Source organism: Primulina tabacum, chromosome 6 (assembly GCF_025594145.1).
Source record: "Primulina tabacum isolate GXHZ01 chromosome 6, ASM2559414v2, whole genome shotgun sequence".
Classification (NCBI taxonomy): Eukaryota; Viridiplantae; Streptophyta; class Magnoliopsida; order Lamiales; family Gesneriaceae; genus Primulina; species Primulina tabacum.
This window is the reverse complement of record NC_134555.1, coordinates 42,156,113-42,180,494: the sequence shown is the minus strand read 5'-3', so window position 1 is coordinate 42,180,494 and position 24,382 is coordinate 42,156,113. Positions and strand designations below refer to the sequence as shown.

At 33.6% G+C, this 24,382-nt stretch overlaps 4 protein-coding genes across 9 annotated transcripts; 3 read left to right on the top strand and 1 right to left on the bottom strand.

The window, feature by feature from the left end:
* Positions 1 to 3,178: 3,178 nt before the first annotated feature.
* Positions 3,179 to 5,904, top strand: LOC142548262 (putative indole-3-acetic acid-amido synthetase GH3.1). The gene is made up of 3 exons (XM_075656581.1): positions 3,179 to 3,560; positions 3,955 to 4,056; positions 4,198 to 5,904. The coding sequence occupies exons 1-3, from the start codon at positions 3,238 to 3,240 to the stop codon at positions 5,573 to 5,575; spliced, it is 1,803 nt and encodes a 600-aa protein (XP_075512696.1). The 5' UTR covers positions 3,179 to 3,237; the 3' UTR covers positions 5,576 to 5,904.
* Positions 5,905 to 8,991: 3,087 nt separating this feature from the next.
* LOC142548261 (E3 ubiquitin-protein ligase APD1) lies at positions 8,992 to 10,721 on the top strand. Its single transcript, XM_075656580.1, has 5 exons — positions 8,992 to 9,126; positions 9,242 to 9,472; positions 9,581 to 9,757; positions 10,168 to 10,297; positions 10,609 to 10,721. Exons 2-5 carry the CDS (start codon positions 9,394 to 9,396, stop codon positions 10,685 to 10,687), a joined length of 465 nt encoding a protein of 154 aa, XP_075512695.1. The 5' UTR covers positions 8,992 to 9,126; positions 9,242 to 9,393; the 3' UTR covers positions 10,688 to 10,721.
* A 4,092-nt stretch (positions 10,722 to 14,813) lies between these two features.
* Positions 14,814 to 17,941, top strand: LOC142549680 (metal transporter Nramp3.1-like). Its single transcript, XM_075658752.1, has 4 exons — positions 14,814 to 15,668; positions 16,140 to 16,276; positions 16,355 to 17,007; positions 17,276 to 17,941. The coding sequence occupies exons 1-4, from the start codon at positions 15,100 to 15,102 to the stop codon at positions 17,492 to 17,494; spliced, it is 1,578 nt and encodes a 525-aa protein (XP_075514867.1). The 5' UTR covers positions 14,814 to 15,099; the 3' UTR covers positions 17,495 to 17,941.
* A 902-nt stretch (positions 17,942 to 18,843) lies between these two features.
* LOC142549681 (protein DWD HYPERSENSITIVE TO UV-B 1-like) lies at positions 18,844 to 23,593 on the bottom strand. Of its 6 annotated transcripts, XM_075658756.1 has the most exons (8): positions 23,451 to 23,507; positions 22,951 to 23,025; positions 21,058 to 21,679; positions 20,312 to 20,749; positions 19,802 to 19,996; positions 19,531 to 19,587; positions 19,330 to 19,392; positions 18,844 to 19,251 (listed from the first exon to the last, which is right to left on the bottom strand). In XM_075658756.1, exons 3-8 carry the CDS (start codon positions 21,607 to 21,609, stop codon positions 19,165 to 19,167), a joined length of 1,392 nt encoding a protein of 463 aa, XP_075514871.1. In that variant the 5' UTR covers positions 21,610 to 21,679; positions 22,951 to 23,025; positions 23,451 to 23,507; the 3' UTR covers positions 18,844 to 19,164. The 6 variants fall into 6 exon arrangements, with proteins under 6 accessions (XP_075514871.1, XP_075514868.1, XP_075514874.1 ...); XM_075658753.1 differs by lacking the exon at positions 22,951 to 23,025 and having other exon boundaries at positions 23,451 to 23,593; XM_075658759.1 differs by lacking the exon at positions 22,951 to 23,025 and having other exon boundaries at positions 21,058 to 21,665; positions 23,451 to 23,561.
* Between the last annotated feature and the right edge of the window lie 789 nt (positions 23,594 to 24,382).

Sequence of the window (24,382 nt, the reverse complement as noted above, 5' to 3'; positions counted from 1 at the left end):
TATAATGGTTTACAATGGACTCTCGTAATAATTTGAGTTAACCATTTTCTTAAATGTTGAAAATTATAGAATATTTGCTGCAGGAGTCTATTGTACAGTCGTGCTTATATAAGCCTGAGCTGAGGACATGACAAATCTGATTTAATACGTGAGATAATCAATTAATTAGTCTTTATTAGGTCTGTTAATGAAGTGTAAAATAAAATGATGCTGGTCCATGTCTTATTCATTAACAAGCATCCCACAGACCAGCTAACGTTTAGCTCTGACAAGTTTAGAGACACGGAGATAAAGCATTTGCTACGGAGTGCAACTATATATAATGGATATATGCAGCATCGGTTTTTTCTTCGTCTTCTGTTTACAAAATGGTTAATTCAAGTTTATAAATCTCAAAATGAGCTATGCCCTTTGCTACTCATATAAAATAGACAGATTGAGTTGATAATTTCTCAACCCACCAAATTAGTGTGCTGAACACCTCACCCGCTTATGGTGGGTTGTGTCAGGTTGTCATACGCTCGTCCTAAACAGCAAAATTACACATAAAATTCGCTAGTCATGCCAGCATGTCTATTAAAATAGATGAATTGAGTTGATAATTTTCCAACCATCCCACTAATTTATTTTGACCTGTCTATCCAAGTTACTACCGGAGTAAATAAAAATCCATCATAAATGAAATATTTATTTTTAACACATGTAAAACAAGTTGGACTTGCAATAGAAGCACAAAATTATTAAATCAAATGTTTAATGACCAATAATACTATATGATGTTTGGTACTTACATATATACAATAGATCAGGAAGGGGTTTTTGCCTAGTCCTCTATTGGGACAATATCACTGTGCCAAGAGATCTGTCCTCTTTTATTAATAAATAATTCAATTACGCATGTGTGCTTATTTTTCATATTTCCTATAGAAAATTAGGAAAAATTTGTATTTGTTACTCCTTTATATTTTATAACTATCTAACTTTTAGTTTACCAATATAATTAACAATGAATTTTTGATACAAAAGTATTTGGGCAAAATAAAAAATTATTGAATAAGTATTTCGAATGTTTTTTTAGGGATATGGCAGAAAGGGTTTTTTCGAAAAAAATTCCTGGCCAAACATCAATCATCATCATCTCCTCACAATAAAAAACGGAACCCTAGCCGGCTTGAGTGGGCGAAGGCGGCTTTTTAGTCTCGGTAGGTGATTTGGAGAATTTTACTTTTCCAAAAGGACATAATATTATTTCACATCCTTCGGGCTTCTTTGTTATTGGATTTTATGTCGTTAATTGGGTTTTTGTCGACTTTTGTGTTTGCACTCATTAAATTTTACAACCTTACTAGCCCATCACTATACCATTTTGATGTTTGACCTACTTTTGTCGCCTGAAATGTCGAGAAATACGTATGTCGAGATTTCTTTTGATCATAATATTGTTCTAAAAAAAAATTTAATGAAACTTATATTATTTGTATTTAATCTTTTGAGGGAATTAAAACTTGACTGAGTCTCAAACTCGAGGTCTCATTTAGATGGTGGTGCCAAAAAGTATTGGCAAAAATTTGTGTGCAACGATCTCACGGGTCGTATTTTGTCAGATAATTTTCTCATTTAGGTCATCCATGAAAAAATATTACTTTTTATGCTAAGAGTATTATTTTTTATTGAATATCGGTAGAGTTGACCCGTCTCACAGATAAAAATTCGCGAGAACGTCTCACAAGAGACCTACTCCAAAGTATTTTTCCAATCATATTTCATGTTTGGGTTTTTTATTTTTATTACGTCTTACATGCTTACAAAAATAAGTAATTTATGAGGGGAAAAAAGTATTTCGGGAAAAAAAATTATCTTTGTTTTGAATATCACATGTGATTATACGTAACAAAAAATCAGGATCACTATAATTTTTAAGATTATGGAATCAAAGAAGATACACTACGCTCATTTGCTGATATTCAGTTTTCAACTTTCTCTTTTTTGACGCTCTTATTAACATTTTGACCTTTATGTATGTTTTCATTCTCACATTGTTGGATACTCGAATCCTTTCTCACAACCTTAGTTTTGACCATAAACTTTCAAATTCTCGAACTTTTTCTAAAAAAATTATATTTTTCAACTTTTTTTTAGAATCTCAAAATCTCATCAAATTTCGAAGTTCCCTCACACAAAACTAATATTTCAATTACAAAAAATTTAAAACTAGTATATCTACATAATTAATGAAGAAATTAATGATAAAGTCAAGGGATTAATTTACTTGGCGATGGAAACTAAGGAAATCAGGAAATCATGAGGCAAGTGCCGTGTAGCAATCTATCCGACATGGAGATATAAGCATGAATGGATATTTAATGTAATTACAAAAACAAAAATCCTACCACCAACGTAAATTACAAAACCGAGGATGTCCACGCCATAACTGCATAATTAATATTTTAATCAGCACTGATTAACCCTGATTAAATTATCTAAATGTGAATGGTTTAAGGTAAACAAGGTGACGTCACCTGGACCCCAAGTGTCTCCTTTTCGTGGGTACATTACTTTGGGAAGATATATATTTCTTACATGTGTCCATCCATGAAGAAAATGAAGGAGGAGATACCAAGTCCGGCTGCCCCCGAGTTTAATCTAAAATAATCCTAGTATTTGTCTAATTATACTAGTGAGATAATTAATTAACAAGATTATGTTGACAATTATATATAATTTATGTGATATAATCTCCATTTATAGCTAATTTGTATCTGTTTTATTCTATATATATGAAGTGCTATAATATAAAAAAAGTTAAGTTATTATTCGATTATAGAGGTATTGAAAACGAATATTTGATTCATTTCGAACTTAAAGTCATCTTGGCATGGTCAATTAATTATCAATTTAAGCGATTCATAAAGTATAGTTTTGAAAAGAGAATATACATTACCATAAGATTTTACTATTAGAATATTAAACAAGGATGAAATTTGATTTTAACTATATAATATGGTAAATGAAATATTTAAAATAAACGAGGAATAAAGAATATAACATGACATAATTTGTAATCTTGTAATATTTAACTCACCATAAAATAGGTTGGAAAGGACAAATGTTGCTTCCTATAATCCTATATAAACCATGGCTTACTCTTCAAAATTTTCACTACAAACACAATCTTGAAACTCAATTCTCATCAAAGTCTACAATACCTCTCAGTTTTCTTTCTTACTTTCTCTGATCATGGCGGTTGACTCTTTGCTCTCTCCGGCGGCTGTGAACCCTCCGTCGAACGAGAAATTCGCTAAGGCACTTCAGTTTATCGAAGAGATGACCAAAAGCACGGATTCTGTACAAGCAAGAGTGTTGGCTGAGATTCTGAGCCAAAATGCTGATACTGAGTACCTCCAGAGATTCGATCTTGGCGGTGCTACCGATCGGGATTCGTTCAAGTCTAGGATCCCGGTGGTGACGTACGAGGATCTTCAGCCGGAGATTCAGCGTATCGCTAGCGGGGATTTCTCTCCTATTCTTTGCTCTCGCCCCATCTCTGAGTTTCTTACCAGGTATTGGAAAGGAAAGTTATATATTCGTATATTCTTTGCTTATTTGTTCATTTTTTTTGTTATTCATTTTAACTCTGCATGTCCCGTAAAAGAAAAAAAAATTATTTTGTGAGATTTTTTAAGTTTTTTGATATTTAATGAAATTAACGTTACCTATTTTCACTATGTTCATTTTTTTGTACGTGTCTCATCCAATTTTATACATATTAATGAATAAAATGACATTAAACTACGTTTGAAAATAAGATAATTTATGTTTTATTACACAGTCAGTCATAAATATTGTTCATTAATGAAGCAAAATTTACCAAGAGATTCACAAAATTCGATTTAAAAAAAATAAATGAGTGCTTTTCTTAGGGTTTTCTGACTACTTTGTTGACTGAATATGCAGTTCTGGAACGTCGGCTGGTGAAAGAAAGCTTATGCCAACAATAAAGGAAGAAATGGACCGCCGACAATTGTTGTACAGTCTTCTCAACCCTGTAATGAACTTGTAAGAATATTATTGCAATGATATTTTCCCGTTTATACAAATTCTCGATTAGTCAATGCAATATTATTAAGAATAATTTCCACATAAAACAAGATTTTCCAAATAAATAATGATTATTCTTCTGTTAATTGTGGTCACCAGATACGTTACAGGGCTTGACAAGGGGAAAGGATTATACTTTCTATTTGTGAAGGCAGAAGCGAAAACTCCGGGTGGGTTGGTTGCACGCCCGGTGCTCACCAGCTACTACAGGAGTGATCAATTCAAGAGCCGCCCTTATGACCCGTATAACGTGTACACAAGCCCCGACGAAGCGATTCTCTGCTGTGATTCATTCCAAAGCATGTACACTCAGATGCTTTGTGGCCTTCTCATGCGTGAACAGGTTCTCCGAGTTGGGGCCGTTTTCGCCTCGGGTCTTCTCCGGGCCATCCGGTTTCTCCAACTCAACTGGAGGCAACTTGTGCAGGATATCTCCACGGGGTCCTTGAACCCTAGAATTACAGACAGTTCAATTCGAGAATGCATGGCTAAGATTCTTAAACCAAACCCTGATCTTGCTGATTTTATTGTTAAAGAATGTGAGGGAGAAAATTGGGAAAGTATAATTCCGAGAATATGGCCGAATACTAAATATCTTGACGTTATAGTAACTGGGGCCATGGCACAATATATACCGCTTCTTGATTTCTACAGCGGGGGCCTGCCACAAGCTTGCACCATGTACGCGTCCTCCGAGTGCTATTTCGGGCTTAATTTGAAGCCGATGACGAAACCTTCGGAAGTTTCCTACACCATCATGCCTAACATGGGATACTTCGAGTTTATTCCTCACGACCCGAATAACCCGACAACTCTCTCTCGCGATTCGCCCCCACAGCTGGTGGATTTGGCGGACTTGGAGGTGGGAAAAGAGTACGAACTTGTGGTTTCTACCTATTCAGGGCTGTGCCGATACCGAGTAGGTGACATACTCCGAGTAACGGGTTTTCACAACTCCGCGCCACAGTTCAAGTTCATAAGGAGGAAGAATGTTTTGTTGAGCATTGATGCTGATAAGACGGACGAATCTGAGCTACAAAAGGCGGTTGAAAACGCTTCGGTTTTGCTACGCCAGTACGATACTACCGTGGTGGAGTACACTAGCTATGCCGATACAAGTTCAATTCCAGGACATTATGTAATCTACTGGGAACTGCTTATCAAAGATCCAACAAATCCCCCGAGCGACGATGTCTTAGCCAAATGCTGCCTGGTTATGGAAGAAGCGATGAACACAGTTTACAGGCAATGCCGAGTCGCGGATAATTCTGTCGGGCCACTAGAAATCCGGGTTGTGAAAATGGGGACATTCGAAGAGCTGATGGATTATGCAATATCAAGAGGCGCGTCAATTAATCAGTACAAAGCCCCGAGATGCGTCAGCTTCACTCCCATCGTGGAATTACTGAATGCCCGCGTGCTGTCAGTGCATTTCAGCCCTGCAGCTCCGCAATGGACACCAGGGCGCCGCGTTTGACTCTCTTGCATCAGATACCGTGGATCATGTGAAGACTTTCGACCAATGCTACCAAAAAACAAACATGCTTTGGAGACTGTCGACCAAAAGAATCCCTTTAATGTCCCTTTTGTTCTTGATTGTGGATTGTGTGTTTAACGCTTTATTGAATGGTTTCAAGTTTTCTTTTTTGAATTTGATTGGATGCTTCTGTGTGTAAGATTCAAATAATCTGCACTTTGTGATTCTTATTTAATTCAGTATGTTAAAACTTTCTTAAAGTTGGGGGAAAGCTAGTTGTCTAAAGTTGTAAAGTGTGATTGTAGGGTAGAACATATCTTTGTTTCGGTTACTATATGTGAAAATATTGTTACAAATTGCGATTCACTTGTCTCCAGGAGGTAACGTAGTGCAATGTATCTGTTGGATTTGTTTGCATGGAATTTATTTCACGTGTCGCATGCCTGCTTTGCAAGTAATTAATCATCATTCTAACATTTATAGGGAAGGTTAATTGTCACAATAGAACTTTACCCCATGATATATATAAATGTTCTTACGAATTTTTTAAGTTGAAGAGAAGTTTGTTATTACTGTAACTCAAACCCTATATTTTTTTTTTTTAAATTCGAGATCTTGATATCAAATATATCTGACAAAAATGATATTTGAAATGCTACCAAATTCTTCTATTAGGAGAACGGAAAAACTCATGTTACATAATATGTAAATTAGTAGACTAAAATTGTTAACCGACCGACCAATAGTATATGCTCCATATTAAATATTTTTCTCCGAGATAACATAAACCATCCCTTTTTAAAAATTGGTGATATTGTTGTAATTATTTGTTTTTTTTTTTAAATTTTGAGATAATTGTTTTGGAGGAATTTTTACTTTTGGTCTAAATTTATACCATCTATATTATATCTATTATGTATATACCGAAAATACCCCTATCAAATTAAAAAAATAATCAAATTTTATTTAATAAAAATATCCTAAATATTATTTTAGTTTACTTATAAATTATCTATACCAAAATATTTGATCTAATTTTTTTAAAAAAAACTTTCAAATTGCTAAAAATATTTATTTATCTTTATTTATTTATTTATTTATTTATATTTAAATGAATATATCACTCATAATAAAAGAAGCTATGAAAAATTTATGGCTTATGTGTGTGTATAATATATATGCCAAACTTTTGGCTATCTAATATGTCCAATTAAATTGGGAACATTGCCATTTGTGTCTTGTATTTTCTCCTCATGCAATTTTAGTGACATGTATTATCAAAATTGAATTTTAATACTGTATTTTTTTAGATTTTGGCAATGTTAGTTAATTTTTCTCGGAAATGTTGACGTGGCAATGGGGTTCTTGACAATGGATCAGATTCATTATGACCTGAGACTCGACCTATTAGAATTTTTTAAGGACTCATACTCGCCCCGAGTTTTGAAATTTAAACTCATAATCGACCCGACCCATACTCGAAGTTTAACGGGTTGGACATGTTAAACCTGTCACTGATTGTATTTATACTATATTTTGACATATCCAATTTTTAATTAACACCATCATAACAAAAAAATGAACAAATTAATTCAAATTAACACTCTTGTTACAAAATTAACTCAATCAGTTTAATTAATCAAAACATTCTTCTTGAAATTCTTTTTCATCACCGAATATTTAGGACATGTCGAATTAGCTATCCTAAATTCTTGAAATTCTTTCCTTTATTATTAATTACCATGAACTTAAGAAATTGTAGTTTGAAAGATACCAAACTTCTTTGTATTCATCTGCTTGTGTAATTGGTATGGTATCTGTCGAGTTGTGATCTACCCCTTCTTAATACACAAAAATACCCATCCATTTATTATTGGCCAGTTTTCCATTTTTCTTTGGGAAGATAGCCGATTTTCCATTTTTCTTTGGGAAGATAATTTTTTGCGTATGTTAACTTGACCTATTTTTTATTTTTATCCATTAGCTCGTCATATTTTGGTTTTAGTACAATAATGTTCAATTTCCGATTATTTTTGTTCAATTGTTGATGTATTGTCATAGAAGTGAGTAATTTTTTATACAACACAACATTGTCTAGTGTCACGATAATATTTTCATACGCCATGTCAATGTTAAAATGGAATAAAAAAATATCAAAATTTATCAACTAAAACCAAGCTTTAAATATTTATAAGTTGATCCAAACTCAAAATAAAACAAGTTAGGGAATAAAAAAAATATTTTTCACTTTTTATAATGTTGAAATTTGTTTATGTCAATCATTCGAATTTGATAACTGTGAAAGAAACGTTTTACCAAGGTGACAAGGTCGATTCTAAGATATTGGACGAGTGTGAATTTAAAATTGTTCAATCCTTTCTGGCTTTTTGTTTTTGTTTTTTTGTTTTGAAATCGGTTGTACAATAATAACCTCCTTAGGGTTGGCTCATTAAAAAATTGTGTGAGGTACGTATCGAGGTAATTAATAAAATACACAGATGTCCTTTGCCATTGAAAAATAAAAATATTTTATGAAAGTTCATATACTGTTTTGATATCATAATACAAGATTAGATAATCATATATTAATTACGTTTAAAATAATTGGAGGTCGAACATTAAATAATAAAAATTAAATGGAGGTTATCATATCATTTTTGGCGACAAAGGTCCCAATCTAAACATTACATTATTTTGTGCAAAAACTACTTAAAAAATGGTTTAGAGAATCTTGATTTCGGTACTTCAAATATATTTTTTTTTGAAAAAAACGTTTGACTTCTTTTCTTTTTTCTTTTGGTACAATGAATGTGGTTGCTTGTTTGATATAGTGGTGGAATTAACGGGACTTAATTAATTAACCAAATTTTTGAACACTTATTTTATATAATATAATAATATCAAGAATTCGTGATATCGACCACACTTAATAGGATAAAATAATACCAATTAGTGGGGTCGATCGCATTAATGGTTCATAATAAACAAAAGAAGCAAAAACGTGTGAGACGGTCTCACGGGTCGTATTTGTGAGACGTATCTCTTATTTGGGTCATCCATGAAAAATATTACTTTTTATGCTAAGAGTATTACTTTTTATTATGAATATGAGTAGGGTTGACCCGTCTCACAGATTAAGATCCGTGAGACGGTCTCACATGAGATCCACTCTTGCATCAATTATCAAATTCGGGTAACAAATATTCATTAAAAGTAATAAGCTCTATTTTGAATTACAAATTGGGGGATAAGATGCATGTTAAGATAGAACCAAAAAAGATATAACTAGTGATAATTATTTAAGATAATTGAGTTTAATCCTCTTTCAGAAAATCTTTTTTTTTATATATATTTTTCTTTTAAAAAATGTCCAAATCAATTATCAAACTGGTCGAGACGATGGAATATTTGTTAACCGAAGCGTCGAGGAGGGTAAAGGGTCACTTTACATAGTAAGACTCTGGTTGAGGCATGTGCATAACATATATACGTGGAGGCGTGAAGGGGGGATATATCATCGGGCCAGCTCCTATCGTCGTAATATTATATATGTAAGAGGATAACATTTAATTTTCCGACAAACTAAAATCATTAACATAACTCCAAATGCTTTTTCTGTCTGTGTCCCAATTACATCTACAATTTTAATTATTATCATTTTTTAAGAAAAAGGAGAGAAGATCAGCTATCAAACTTGCCAAAGCATCCCCTTTCCAGACATTCTGCAAACTCAGTATGCATTTTAGATACTGAAATCAAGAAAAAGATTTTTGAATTACTTCGAGTTTGAGAAAGGAGCGAGAATTATTTGAAAGAGAATGCAGACTGGATACGAAGGGGAAGACAGTCTTTTACTTGATTTCGCAATAAGTTTGTTTTCTGATGCCACAGCTGCTGGTACTAAATTTATCAGTGTGTTTTGTGAAATTTATCGTTGTATTTTGAGAAACTCAAAATTTGTTGACGGGTTTTTGTTTTGTTTTTTTTTTTGCCGATAATATACAGTAATATTTATGATGATTATCGCACTGATCGTGAAACTTCTGTGGAGATCCAATGGTGGTGAGGAAGAAACCATTACTGTGGCAAATGAAAACAGTAGATTATTGTCATCAAAGAAGGAAGCTTTGTTTTCCAGTTATGGAACAAATTCTGAAGATGATCGCTACTGTTTGGAATCAGGTAAATTCACCTTCTCTTTATTTAGCACCATTTACTTTTAGATTCCTATATTTGAATATTTGATTTTTTTTTTTGGTTTTAAAAGTTCAAAGACAAAAATTTATGTGAAACGTTCTCACGGTTATATTTTGTGAGACATATCTCTTATTTGAATCAACGTGAAGAAGTATTTGAACTTTTAATGGATGGAATTTAATGTATAAAGAAGTATTTGAATTTTTTTTAATGAATGGTGTGATGCATGGGATGTGTGGTATCCGTGTAAAATATGAGAAGAAAATGATTTTTTTTTAAATTTAAACTTTAATATAAAAAATCATTTTGACCCATTGATTTTTTTAAAATAAATTTTTTGCTTAAAATAGAAAACCGTGGATCGACCCATGGTGAAGTAGTTAATTATGGTGCAGGTAAAGGGAGTTTGTGGACTTCGGAGGATTTGTATGACGGAAAGATATGTGTTATATGCTACGATGATGAGACAAATTGCTTCTTTGTTCCTTGTGGTCATTCTGTTGCTTGCCACATTTGTGCCAACAGGTTAACACTCGTGTGTGTAAATAAATTATCACAAAAATTTTTGTAAAACGGTCTCACGAATTAATTTTATGATACAGATATCTCATTTGGGTCATCCATGAAAAATAATATTTTTATATTATTGTAAATGTGGACAAAGTTGACCCGTATCATGGATGAAGATCCGTGAGACCGTAGCGCAAGATATCTACTAAATAAATAAATAAATAATTTAATGTTCTATTTTACATTTGTTATAAATAGTATTTTTATTATTATCTCGATATTCTACTTAGGGTTAAGATTATTAATTATGCATTTTTTAAATGTAGGATTTTAAGTGAAGAAATCAAGAGTTGCCCAATATGCAGAGGACTTATTCACAATGTAACAAAATTCCAAATTTCGTGAATGAGAAATTAATTGTATTTTGTGGCTTCGTCTCTCCCATTTGTTTAAGTGGCAGTAGTAACAAGTATATATCACCACCTCATATCAAAATTAGTACTTCATCTATGTATCTACCTGCATGTGTATTGTGGCTGTGTTTGATTTGACTGATAATGTGAGATTGTGAGTTGTTTTTGGGTTTAATCTCATGTTTGGTACATTTTTTTAACAAAACCACACAATCTCTTACATTTGTGATTAGGTGTGTTTAACGTTGGATAAGTAATCACTTCCATACCCTATGTATTAATAGTTCTGGTTTAAATGTGGGCATATTTTTTTCCCAAAAATGTCATTTGCGCTAGCGAAACCAACAATCTCTTTCCTACTCTCCTTTGTAATTATAATGAATAGGTATCTTGTAAGATGGTCTCATGAATATTTATCTGTGAGACGGATCAATCCTACCGATATTCTCAATAAAAAATAATAAACTTAGTATAAAAATAATATTTTTTTATGGATGACCAAATAAGATATCATTCTCACAAAATACGACATGTGAGACCGTCTCACACAAGTTTTTGCTAATTATTTTTCTTTGTGATAATTTGGTCATAGAGTGGAAAGAATCTTAATTTATCTCACTCACAAAAATCCTACCAAATATAATATTATTTATTTACTCATCATTAAATAATCTCATCATCTGCACCAAAAGTGTCGGAAAATTAATGTATTAATCACTACATTTTGTGTATCTTGTTTGCGCATAAATAACAAAATTAAAAAATCTTACCTGCAACCGCTGTTGCATATAAATTTTTTAGTAAAATATTACTCATCAGAAGAGTATGGCTAAGCCCATCACAAGAAAATTTACGTGTTAAATGTTTTCCAAATAAGAGCCCGCCCACTGGGCTGTCCATCTTTTGGGATTAGCCAGTGTGAGCTACTTGCTAAAACTAATCGCAAATGGTCAATTAAAATTGACATATTCAATTAAAAACAATCAACGACCATCGACCAACTCGATCAAGATTTGAGTTACACCGTTATCATTGATGTGAAAATCAAGACTACAGTGAGATCTATCCCAACCACAAAGCTGGTTCATATCCTAGAACGGCTACTGTAGTAGCTCATTCAATAGCTGATTTTTTTGTTTCTTCCCACTCTTTTATTGTCCGAGAGGAAAATAATTTTCTTTTTTGGTTGGTAGACCTTATATATAAAGACCTCATAATTGATTAATAATATTACAATATTTTCCGTCAAAAAATTTGTCATATTTAAATTATTTAATCAATTATTATTTTAGATTAATTTGTTCATTAATTATTTGAACATTTTTGTGGTATATACGGCTTCCGATTTGATTGATGCCACATCCAAAAAAAAAAACAATAAAAGAAACAAACGAAATTACTTGAGAATAATTAAAGCTTCCATAGAAAGTAAAGAACTAAGTGCACGCGATCTCCAAAATTATTGCTTTCGCATGAAGTGGAAGTCGGCAGGGCTACGTAATTGGACTAACGAAAGACGCCAATATAAAATCTTATTTTCGCCGAGCTTATCTTACACAGTAGTTCAATTATTCTTATCAATACTTTGGCCGATTCATAAGAATTGATAGAGTAATTGAGCGATTAATTAATAGTCGAGTTATTAGGGTAGTTGAGTGCTTGGGCCATCTCCAACCATAAAATCTATTTTGGTGCAAATTTTACACTAAAATAGTGCGTTTTCAGCACCAAATACAACATCCATCTCCAACCTATTTGCTTCAAATCTTACGCCAAAGAGAATATTCTCGAAATATTTTTTTTATTTTACATATATTAATTATTATATTTTATTTAATATATTTAAGTTATGACTAATGTTTTATTATTAATAAATTTAAATAATAATATTTAAGTTTATAATTTAATTATATAACATAAATTAATTTATATATAATATGAATTAATATACGAAAATTATTTAAATTGAAAAATATGAATACAAATTCAAACACAATACACATACAACTTCAAATATAATAAGAATACAATTTTAAACATTTGAATGACTATATTCATCTCACAAACGATCAATTAAAGCATTTCGTAGTGCGAAGTGAACATCTTTGTCTTTTATTCTTTTATATAAACTGAGAATTATTCCCACAAATTATATTAATTAAAAATCATTAAATCAAATTAGTTTTTAAATATTACTAATTAACATAAATAAAAAAATTAAAAAATCAACAATTAGTTTTTTTTATTTTTTTTGATTAAATATCTAATTATTAAAAAAATAACATAAATATTATATTATTATTTAAATAATATTTATAATTTTTTATACAAATAAACATAATAAATACAAATAAAAAAATTAAAAAAATTAAATAAAAAAAAAATAAGACCCCGCGCCAAATTTGGAGAGATAACCTTGGAGATATTCTTAAAGCGTCAATAATCGATAGTTCGATTCCCTCTACCAACATCTTCTCGGACAAGTTTTCAGTACACACTAAAAAATAGTGATTGCGAGTTCCTACGGTAAAAGAATAAACTAAAATCTAACTAGTATTGGAGTTCTCGGAATGTGAAGTCCCCATAAAAATTAGAGAGTCTCGAATTAGATTACTGAGACAACACCGGGCGAAGATTATTTCATAGAATGTAGCATATGTTAATTTTAATTAATTGGATCTCTCTGTGGACTGTGACATACTCATATTTGGAAATCAAAAGAAAACAAGCAGAACACTTACTGGTGTAGATTCTTAATAAATATATATACCACGACATCAGCTTCTATTTTGTTTCCCTTTGTAATCAAACTCAACCTAGTATATAAAACCATTTTCATCTGTATATTCAAGAACTGGTTCATTTTATAAAGTCATTCATTCTAATAAGTTCAAACCAAATATGTCTAAAATCTGCCTCAGTTAAAACCTCCACGCAGTATGTGTATAAAAACATATAGGCATGGGTGCGATATTCCAATGTCGTCAATTGGATAGGCTGACAACTCCCCAACTTTATCTGAAACCGAGGATGAAAGCCAATCTCTTACAAAAAGCCCCACCAAAAGTTTGTCGTGAAAGGAGGGTATCGGCGGGAAGCACGGATCGTCCTCGGCATGCGATGACACACGAAAGCCACTAGTCTCCACGCAGCACGCACCATTATCCGTCGTCATTGACATATACCGTCATGTCTATTATTCGCTCTCGATGATGATGGAGAGCTTCGACTCTACAGCGGAGTTATTACCCTTTGTTAATCCAACGACTCGCATGGATCCAAATCGTTTTCACAGGTACGTAAGTTCGCATAAAACAAGGAAAAAAAAGTCTTTCAACATGTACAATTGCACACCATAGGAAGCTTCGTGGCTGCTTGCTTTGGCTGACAATGGAGAGAGACGTGTGCCATTCTTGGGGTCCCACGAGAATGTCTGAGGTATAGCATTCGCAACCAGCAGAGGGGCACCCTTTGTTTCGATATAGTAAAATCTTATAAAATAATAATTGGGGTTCACGTGAGACTAAAAACAATATAAAATGTATGTTTTTTTTGAGACGGTCTCACGAATTTTTATCTGTGAGACGAGTCAATCTTATCGATATTCACAATAAAAAATAATACTCTTAGCATAAAAGTAATACTCTTTCATGGATGACCCAAATAAGAGATATCACATAATACGATCCGTGAGATCGTTTCACACAAGTTTTTGTCAATATATAATCATGTTTATTTTATTTCTTCTCTTTCGATAAAATATTATTTTTTACTTTTATTTTTAAGATAGGTTTTAGTAAGAATAGTTTGGAAGTGAAGAAGAAACTAACAGATTAATTACATCTACAAAAAAAATAAATAAATAAATAACTATATTTAAATGTTAACATTACATGTCTCCTCGTGCTTGTTATTTTTTGTTTACAGTTAATTCAGTAAATACTGTAAAATATAATATAAATATTAATTTAATGAGATGTTCATAATTTTAGAAGTTATTGAAATGATATAAAGAACGTATGAGATTCACTGACTCGATCTATAAATATCATAAAAAATAATATTTAATAAATAAAAAAATCTGTCAAAATTTATATATAGGAGATACTACAGAAGTTTGTGTTCAAAATGAAATCTTGACTAGAACAACAGCTATACTTGTGGAACCTGTATTTTCTCACCTCACGAGCTTTCATCTTTTATGACTACACTGCAAAAAGCCGCAAGATTATTTATTAATATTAAAATTGATGGGAAAGACTAAGGCGTTAGCTTCGCGATCACTCCATAAAAGCACGCTCGATTTTTCCTGCCCGAGTCATCTTCCCAGAACCATTCTTTCTTAACCAGTTTTTGCGTGAATTTCTTTGTTCTTCGGTGATTTTCTTGATCATTTCACCGGGAATGTATTCAAGAAACATGCCTACACTCGAAGAAGACCAGCAGCAACCGTTGCTGACGATTCGGCCTATAGATTCGTCCAATGAAGACGAAGAAGAACGAGCCTACGACGCGTCGGAGAAAATTCACGTCATTGGAGTGGACGAAGGGGATGAATCCGCCGAGTATTCCACCCAGGTGCAGCCTTTTTCTTGGCGGAAGCTGTGGCTATTTATGGGTCCGGGATTCTTGATGAGTATAGCCTTCCTGGATCCGGGAAACCTGGAGGGGGATCTCCAGGCGGGGGCGATTGCGGGTTATTCCCTTCTGTGGCTGCTTTTGTGGGCCACCGCCATGGGCCTATTGGTTCAGCTGCTGGCGGCTCGTCTCGGCGTGGTGACGGGGCGTCACTTGGCGGAATTTTGCAGAGAGGAGTATCCCAACTGGGCTAGGTTGTTGCTTTGGATCATGACGGAGCTGGCCCTGATTGGGGCTGACATTCAGGAAGTAATTGGCAGTGCTATTGCTATCAAGATTTTGAGCGCTGGTTTCTTTCCTCTCTGGGCTGGAGTTATTATCACTGCTCTTGACTGGTAAATAATAGCACGTGAATTTATGTGGTTTATTCACTCGACAAGTTTGTCTATTTCTTGAAATTATTTCTATATCGAACAGTTAAGAGCTTTATTTTGATCATTTTCTGTTATTATGTGTGTAAATTGGTTGGTGACAAACACCATTGATTGGGGTTGAATTGGTGGATGGTGATAGATTCGATCAAATTCTTTACTTGGATTTGGGTAAGTGAGTCTGAAGTATTTATTGCTTATGGGACTTGAGTACTTGAAAGTAGGAAGCGTAAATCAAGTTTCACTTTTGTGTACGGTATGTTTTTCTTATTTCTGCAGTGGTTGAGATTTCGTGCTTTTGAATTAATAAAGTTTGAGGACGTTTTTCATTTCTTTCTTTTGAAATAATAAAATGTCCTGTAACTACATGGACACTGGTTCCAACATTTTTATTCAACATCTGAACTGTGCAGTCCTGTCTCTTCCTTGATGCAGCTTCATCTTCTTGTTTTTGGAGAACTATGGTGTGAGAAAATTGGAAGCACTTTTTGCTGTCCTTATAGCAACAATGGCCGCCTCATTTGCATGGATGTTTGGTGAGACGAGGCCCAGTGGCCGTGAACTTTTACTCGGTGAGACACAAGCTCTAAATGAATCGATATTCAGTAACCTTCTTGCTAAAATTTATATAAGTGAATCTGTGATTATAGGTGTTTTGGTTCCAAAACTCAGCTCCAAAACTATAAAGCAGGCAGTAGGAGTCGTCGGGTGCATTATAATGCCTCACAATGTATATTTACACTCCGCCTTGGTACAATCTAGAGATATCGACAAGAACAAGATCGGTCGAGTTCGAGAAGCCCTCAAGTACTACTCAATCGAGTCTGGCCTGGCTTTATCAATCTCTTTCATGATAAATCTGTTTGTCACGACTGTTTTTGCCAAGGCATTTTACGGTACAGAACAAGCCAACAGTATTGGCCTTGAAAATGCAGGGCAGTATCTTCATGACAAGTATGGAGGAGGAATTTTTCCGGTATATTATATTTGGGCTGTTGGTTTACTAGCATCTGGCCAGAGTAGTACCATAACCGGCACTTATGCTGGCCAATTTATTATGGGTGGATTTTTAAATTTACGGTTGAAAAAGTGGATAAGGGCACTTATAACAAGAAGCTTTGCAATTATCCCGACACTTATTGTTGCTCTTGTTTTTGATACATCTGAGGACTCGTTGGATGTCCTAAATGAATGGCTTAATGTGCTTCAGTCTGTTCAGATACCGTTTGCTCTCATTCCTCTGCTTTGCCTGGTATCAAAAGAGAGAGTAATGGGCATTTTCAAAATTGGCACTGCTCTGCAGGTATTTTCTTGTTCATAATTTTTCAGATTCCATATGCGTCAATTGGTCCTTCATTATGTGTAAAACAGGAGAGGTTTTCTGTATGGATTGATTGGTCATTCCACGAACAAGCTCTGCGCTTCTTATGTTTCCAAGGGTCTTGTTTATTCCGTCCGGAATTCACTACTTGTTTGTACACATATCTGAAGACATTGAATCCGCCCATTGTTTCTTATTCAGAAACAAGAAAAGAAACAAACTAAAATGTTCTTGTTCTTTTGGTTTGTAGATACTATCATGGCTTGTGGCAGCCCTGGTGATTGCTATCAACGGCTATCTTTTGGTTGATTTTTTCTCCTCAGAAGGGAACAGTGGTGCTTTCTTCACTTCTGTGGTTTCCTCGTTTGCGGCTGCATACATTTGTTTCATAGTATATCTTGTTGCAAGGGAACTTAACTTTTCCAGTTCGTTCCTAAATGCCAATAGGATGAAAAACTCAGAAATCTGATGGATCATCATTTGCACATTACTTCATTTCTTGGCAAATTGATTCTTTTGCAAGGAGGTTGCAGATGTCTCTTGCCTGTGAGGAAGAAGATGACTCTTGATTTTTGTGTGGTATTTTAAACCAAGCACCAGAGAACGAATGAACAAAGGGACTGTGAAAGGCAGCTTCACAAGATTGTTAGAATTTGTTTCCCCTCGAGGGCTGAACCCACGTATGTCGTCAGTTTAATGCTTTAATATGATGTCCCTGATAGGTAGTCGAGCAGGGCAGTTACCCTTTCTGGGGGAATCGTATTGGCAACATTATGAAATTATTCAAATGCTTCGTATTATACCAATTTATATATTGTGGATAATAGTTGCCATACCAATTTTCTCGAGCCTCTGAATTGCGTTACAGATAATTGCCAAGAATATTTTCTTAGAATCAGAATGCAAAGATTTATTATTTATTTTGCAGGTATTTCAAGCACCAATTCATATACACGTAATCCCCATCCATTTCAACGGCAAATCTCGCTTTAAACCAGGGATGGAGATTACAGGGCACTTGGGCTTGCCGATGGCGGTAACCATATTGTTGTAACGTCCCATACGTCTTCCCTGATGGCACTCAGTTGTGCACTTGCTGCAGCAAATGCAACACTACTTCAGGCAACAGTAAAAATAGCCTTGCCTTGGCACATCTCGAATTAAAGAACTAGCACAAGCCAAGAGCAGTTACAAAGAAATGAGGCTGAAAAGCAACAAAGCACAAGCATTAAACCATTACTCAATGAATATCGTAGAGAGAGTGAGCATATTGTAGTTCGATAGTGTTCCTCGACGAATAAAACATACATTTACACGTTGAGATGGAGTGTTTGCAACCTGAGAAGGCTAATGAAGATGACTCGAACGAAGAGGAAGTCCTGGAAAATGATCCCCAGGAGGACCTTGAAGAAGATTTTGGCAACAGAAATCCATTACACCTTTATTTCCTTGCAATCTCCTCAAATAAAACAAAGAAACTGTCCAAGTTCACGGGAAAATTTAGGGATGGACTATCTGTCAATATCTTTTTTAAAAATTACCGCCTTGTGAAAGTATTTTTGTATAGAGTAAGATCATAAATTTGACAAAAACTCAGATTGATGGAGGTACCATAACAAATGAAGGTGGAGCTGATAGTTTCATTTCGTCGGTGTATCATAGAGCCAAGGTCCTACGACGCCTTCTTGTAACATTACTTCCCAATCATAGCTCGAATTCGAAAATTGTTGGAATTCTTGAATCTATGGCAGACGCTTGAAATGTTTGTAGTAGAATTGGTTATGCACAGGCACATGAAATGCAATGAAAGAACTGAAATTCTCAAATTCAGCATTTTTTGCTAGAAAGTGATATTTTATTGCCCGACAGAACAACAAACAAAAAGCTTCTATAGTCATCTAAAGCTTAACAAAATAAGCACAAGGTGTATCACTGCGTATCCACTCGTTTTTATCTTTAATACGTACTATGCGAAAACACTAATCACGATGATTAATTAATATTATACACACACAAATTCTTCAAAAAATAAGAATGTTCAATGTCAAAAATGGAGTAACATATACAATTCAAATGATGACTGACTATAGCACTGAATAATTTCTTTCATTTATTGTAAAAGTTCTGATGCATGGGATCTCAGCCTCCCTTGCCATAGGAAGGGCGGCGCGTGTTCGGGCCGACGTTATGTTCCTCGGCACGACTGTTTGTTGAAAGTAAGTTGACCTGTATATACCACCAAATATCCCAACTATAACAACGAAACAAATAATAGTCATAAAAATAGTACTGATAAGAAACTACCTTAATAATTTCATTCTTGGTTTTTCGTCCAGAGTAGGCAGCAAGGACAGCCATGTGAAAATGCTGCATTCGAAAAAAAAAATGTAAAAACATTTCATGCTAACAGTAAAAAAGCAAGCTCGATCATAAGTTTTCGAAATATTAAAATCAGTGAGCCGAGATATGATCACAATATATGTAGGTAGAAAATAAAGAACTTACTCTAAAAGGATCGCTTCTCAATGACTGCACAAAAATTGAGCTCCCCACTCCAGTATCCTGTCACAAGAACAGCATTAATTTCCTCATTAGAATATTCTGAAATAGAAAGTTTAAACCTCTAGGAAAAAAGTATGTATGTATATATATATGTGTCCGAAAATTAGTATTTAATTAAAACGATAGCTAACTTCACAGAGAATTTGTTAAGAAAAGAGCTATATATATATATATATATATATATATATATATATGAATCTCGTTTGCTATCCACCTCCAAAGAAATGTCTGTCAGCCGCCTTCCCGTTTGGGCACAACATACACGAATGGCTGGTTCTTCACAACTTCCACTGATAATGTAATCTCTTCCGTTCATATAATATGAACGAGTATAGTTATAAGCACTTCCGGTCGAAACTATCCCGAAATCTGTGTGAAGCCTCCCATCCACAGCTAAAAGTTGCTTCACCTGAAATATTTTCATAAACCCATAACAAAACAGATCCTGTCAGACAGAATACATTAAACTCACCCTTGAAAACTTGAGCTGACGCAAACTCAGCCTAACATTAACAACATATATTTTAACATTGCCTACTGCTAGTCATGAATATATATTTATTAAGACCCAAAATGCGTTATCAAAAAACAAAAACAAAAACCCAAAACGATAGTTTATCATATGGGCCAAATTTATTAACCATGATACATTTACTCAAAATTATGTAAGATCCTAACATTTGCTACATCAATAAGAAAATTGAATTGTAGATGAAATATGTACCTCATTATCAACAGCTGAGACGAGCAGATAAAGATCGTCAGGAGAGAAACAAACCATCACATTTCCTCTCGAACTTGCAGCTGTATAGCAAGGTCGCATGGGATCCTGTCTTAGGTCCCACATCTTCACATCACGGTCAAATGACGAAGTTGCGAGGAGATTAGGAGAATGATTTGAAAACTTAGCCACATTTATCGGTTCACGATGCATGTCCATGAACAATTGTAGGCGTTGTCCAGTGCATACATCGTATATGGCAACTTTCTTGGAGTAACCACTTGTCAGGCATCGATCATCTGTTGAGTTCACGTGAACTGATGTCAACTGCTCAAAGTCATCAAAGGTAACTGCAGCAATGGAGTATCCATATTCAAGTTTTGAAGTAACGTTGTTGATGTCGTATAATCGTAAAGCATCATTATCCGAGCCCACCAGGAGCTAGATTGGGAAAATATAATATAATTCTATCAGCAAAAGCTCAAGTTCATCAAAGACAAGTTCATCAAAGACACATACGTGTAAGTTGATCAAATATCAAGCAATCAAGATTCAAAAATAAATACTCAAGCTAACAAGATGAAAATAATGAAACTTGCAAATTAGTGGTTTTGAACTAATGATCATACGATTATGTCATAAACCACTTTATCCAACAACTTAAACTTATTGAATTATTGGAGGATGGAGATTAATAATCGCCTTCACAAAAGGAGGTGTAAATATAAAGTTTGGTTCCAACTACATACCTTTGAGGGTTGTTTTTTAAGCCAGCAGAGGCCAAGAATACCACTGGTTTGCTGGTAAGGTGAGATATACTTGATAATATTTCCTGTCTCATGGTTATGGATAACAACTTCTCCATCGAGGGTTCCAACTGCCATTAGACTCGGGTCAGACGGGTGATACTCAAACTGCCTTGGACGAAACCTCTCGTCGATTTCTTCTGTTGCCAGGCCTACATTGGTAATAGGATATTGAAGTGCCTGACCAGAGGACACAAACTTTGCTGCACAAAGGGACCTTGTATAGAAGTACTGATTCCTTTTATGAGATGATGAAGGCTTTGTCCTTGCTGGATTTTGGCAATAAGCCATATTACATGTTCCAGTTTCACGAAAATGCAAGACATTGACAACACTCTCCTTGTGAAGGCGGTTATATGGCAAGTACTCGTAGTATTTGGAGAGGAGTGATTTTGTTATTTCAACACTCGTTTGTTTTACCGGTAAATTATCAGTCATATCGATATCAATCCTCCAAACAGAAGGATACGACGTAATTCGTGACTCTGTTTTCATGTTCCCGAAAAGTACACTTGGAGGAGTCCCGTTTTTCTTTTCAACATCCTAATTTTCTAAAAGAAAACACCTGAAATTCAATCAAAATAGCGACAGTGCGTTACTTAAGAACAAAAATTCAAGACTTTCAGCATCAAACACCCATAAAACAAGAAATCACCGCTGATATTGGAATTCAAACAGACCACAGCATGAAATGATAAGCATAAACTTTTTGTGCAAAAAAATATTTATCCTTTCAAACACAGGAGAATTATCGCTTGTACTAGAAAGATCCACTCAAACATATTAGTTATTCTATATCTTATTGTGGAGCTAATACGGAACTTGTGACAATCATCGGGAGGACACATTCTTTGTTCAAAATGTTCCAAGAAAGTAGAGATAATATCAACCTCGAAGGATCACTACTAGTTTCAAATTGTTCTAGTTTAGTAACTGAATGGAATAAGTAAAAAAATTCAGAATGAAGCAAAGTAGTAAACTCCTCAAGAACAGAAGATGTGCTATCGAAGTCGGACCCTGTAAAAAACATAATCTAACAATTGGAAATTTACCTATTTGTCAACTGAAAAGCAATTTGCGGATAATAAATAAGCATAGGTACAAACTAATACAGCCTCCAAAAGCCATTTTAATGCCATGTTTGACAAGATTATACGTTTCCCTTAAAAGTCAGAATTAAGATAAATAATGCGAACCTTTTTTAAAATTAAAAACAAAATAAGAAATAAGGTTGAATAATGCATCTCGACTTTTCACTCAAGCTATAGGTTGAAGAAGCTTTCTTGATGAGTAGAACCAATCAAGAAAGATTACTAAACATTAAACAACAAATAAACCATAATTATTGTGCATCAATCTAAATATGAAACAACCATATCTTATTACAACGACTTATCTCCTAACCAGATATCAACAATTCAAGGAAAAATTACAATAACATTTATCCCAAATAATAAGAATAATTTGCAATTTCAAAGGAAAAACGGCAAAATTTGTAGAGTTACCTATATTCGACTTATTGACAAGTGCTTGTGAAGAATGTTTGGTTTGACTGAGCTAATCCGCGACACCAACTAAAACACTTAAGCGGAATAAGAGGACAGACTGAGAATAACTTCTTATTTCAAAAATTCTGAAAATATCTTGCACAATCACATGGAAAAAGAAAAAGATTAATATGAATCTAACAATTAATTGAAATTAAATTTCAATTTGACATAGGTGGAGTCAACACATAAACTTGTTATCTCAACCCAATAATATAGCTTAAAAAAACATCAAGAATCAGCAATTTTGACAGAGTTGGATGCAGAAAACAAGAGAGATTTCTCATACCAAAATTTCCCAGTGCTTCTTCAAACATGACCAGTAATTCTGATTCAGTTGTTATTAATTTCCAAAAATATTTTACTGCACAAAAGTTGAAATTTTGAAAACAACAACATTCGGCATCTACAACACTAACTTGATTCCCCCCGGAAGAATACCAAATGATCCAAAATCGTTCTCTCTAAATCCTTTCTCCAAAAGAAGCCAAAGAAATCATCTACATTCTTGTCTCCCCTGTTCTCTCCTCTCTATTATTATTTCTCAAAACATATATTTTCTAACCATAAAGATTCCATTAAAGCTTGGATATCAAATTTCAGCTCGAAAAGCAACCATAAATCATGCCGTTTTACACTGAAATCATGAAAAAAAAAAATTTAACAGAAGAAACCCAAAAAACAGCAGTTTTACTTCTTGCCCATGATTCATCTTCACAAATCACAACTAATCATCCGTAAACAAGTTTATAAAAAGAGAAAAAAGGAGCACAGAAACAAGAGAGGAACCTCTCTGGAGCTGCTGCAACTTTCTGACTGCGAAGTGGACAGGAGAATATAAAAGGAGGAGAACTCTATACAAAAAATATCAATAAGATCTATATATATATACAACATTTCCTCCATATATATTATACATAATTGTATAAAAATATCTTCAAATACTCTCATGAGTTTTATTTATGATATAAGTAGGTTCGATGTATAATTATTATAAAATATAATATTCTTAACATAAAAAATATATATATTTATGATTTACGTCGAAAATTAAAATAAATTATTATAATATATAATATAATATCAATAAAGTTTGCTTACAGTATATTGTAATAATAATTACAATAATATCTTAGTGGATAAGTTCGGGAGTTATATTATTGGCCTATCAACTTGTACCATCATTTCGCAAAAGGACGGTTTCTAAATTAATTTAAATTATTGTGTTATTTCCCACATGTTTTGTTTTGACTTTGGTGAGATTATTTATTACAGAGTAGGTTTTTTTAATATGGTTTCACACATTTTTTTTAGACGAGTCAACCATATCGATAATCACAATGAAAAGTAATATTTTTTTATGAATGACTTAACTAAAATATCTATCTCACAAAATACGATTTGTGAGACAGTCTAACATAAATTTTTGACTTTATTATAAATGTCTTAAATGGATATCTTATTCTAAATTTATGACTTTGTTGTCAATAATAACTTTACCCAACTGTACGATCGGACAAAACTACAATTTTACACTTGATTAAATTTTGTGATTAGAAAAATAAAATTTTAAACATCACTTTAATTGTTTACACATGATGCGACAGCTTGTATGTCAACATGGGATAAAGGAGAGATTGATAAATAATCCTCCTTGTTTCATGTTTGGTACTTTTTTAAAAAGTCAATTATAATATCATGGGCTCTTGATAAATAATTTT

Excerpts from the sequence above, each read along its gene's own strand:
- LOC142549680 (XM_075658752.1), top strand. The coding sequence starts at position 15,100 with ATGTATTCAAGAAACATGCCTACACTCGAAGAAGACCAGCAGCAACCG. Across the intron at positions 15,669-16,139 it reads ATTATCACTGCTCTTGACTG|CTTCATCTTCTTGTTTTTGG; the intron begins GTAAATAATAGC and ends TCCTTGATGCAG. Across the intron at positions 16,277-16,354 it reads TGGCCGTGAACTTTTACTCG|GTGTTTTGGTTCCAAAACTC; the intron begins GTGAGACACAAG and ends CTGTGATTATAG.
- LOC142548262 (XM_075656581.1), top strand. The coding sequence starts at position 3,238 with ATGGCGGTTGACTCTTTGCTCTCTCCGGCGGCTGTGAACCCTCCGTCG. Across the intron at positions 3,561-3,954 it reads ATCTCTGAGTTTCTTACCAG|TTCTGGAACGTCGGCTGGTG; the intron begins GTATTGGAAAGG and ends CTGAATATGCAG. Across the intron at positions 4,057-4,197 it reads CTCAACCCTGTAATGAACTT|ATACGTTACAGGGCTTGACA; the intron begins GTAAGAATATTA and ends TGTGGTCACCAG.
- LOC142548261 (XM_075656580.1), top strand. The coding sequence starts at position 9,394 with ATGCAGACTGGATACGAAGGGGAAGACAGTCTTTTACTTGATTTCGCA. Across the intron at positions 9,758-10,167 it reads TCGCTACTGTTTGGAATCAG|GTAAAGGGAGTTTGTGGACT; the intron begins GTAAATTCACCT and ends ATTATGGTGCAG. Across the intron at positions 10,298-10,608 it reads TGCCACATTTGTGCCAACAG|GATTTTAAGTGAAGAAATCA; the intron begins GTTAACACTCGT and ends TTTTAAATGTAG.
- LOC142549681 (XM_075658753.1), bottom strand. The coding sequence starts at position 21,609 with ATGAAAACAGAGTCACGAATTACGTCGTATCCTTCTGTTTGGAGGATT. Across the intron at positions 20,750-21,057 it reads TTAAAAAACAACCCTCAAAG|CTCCTGGTGGGCTCGGATAA; the intron begins GTATGTAGTTGG and ends TTCCCAATCTAG. Across the intron at positions 19,393-19,530 it reads TGAGAAGCGATCCTTTTAGA|CATTTTCACATGGCTGTCCT; the intron begins GTAAGTTCTTTA and ends TTTCGAATGCAG.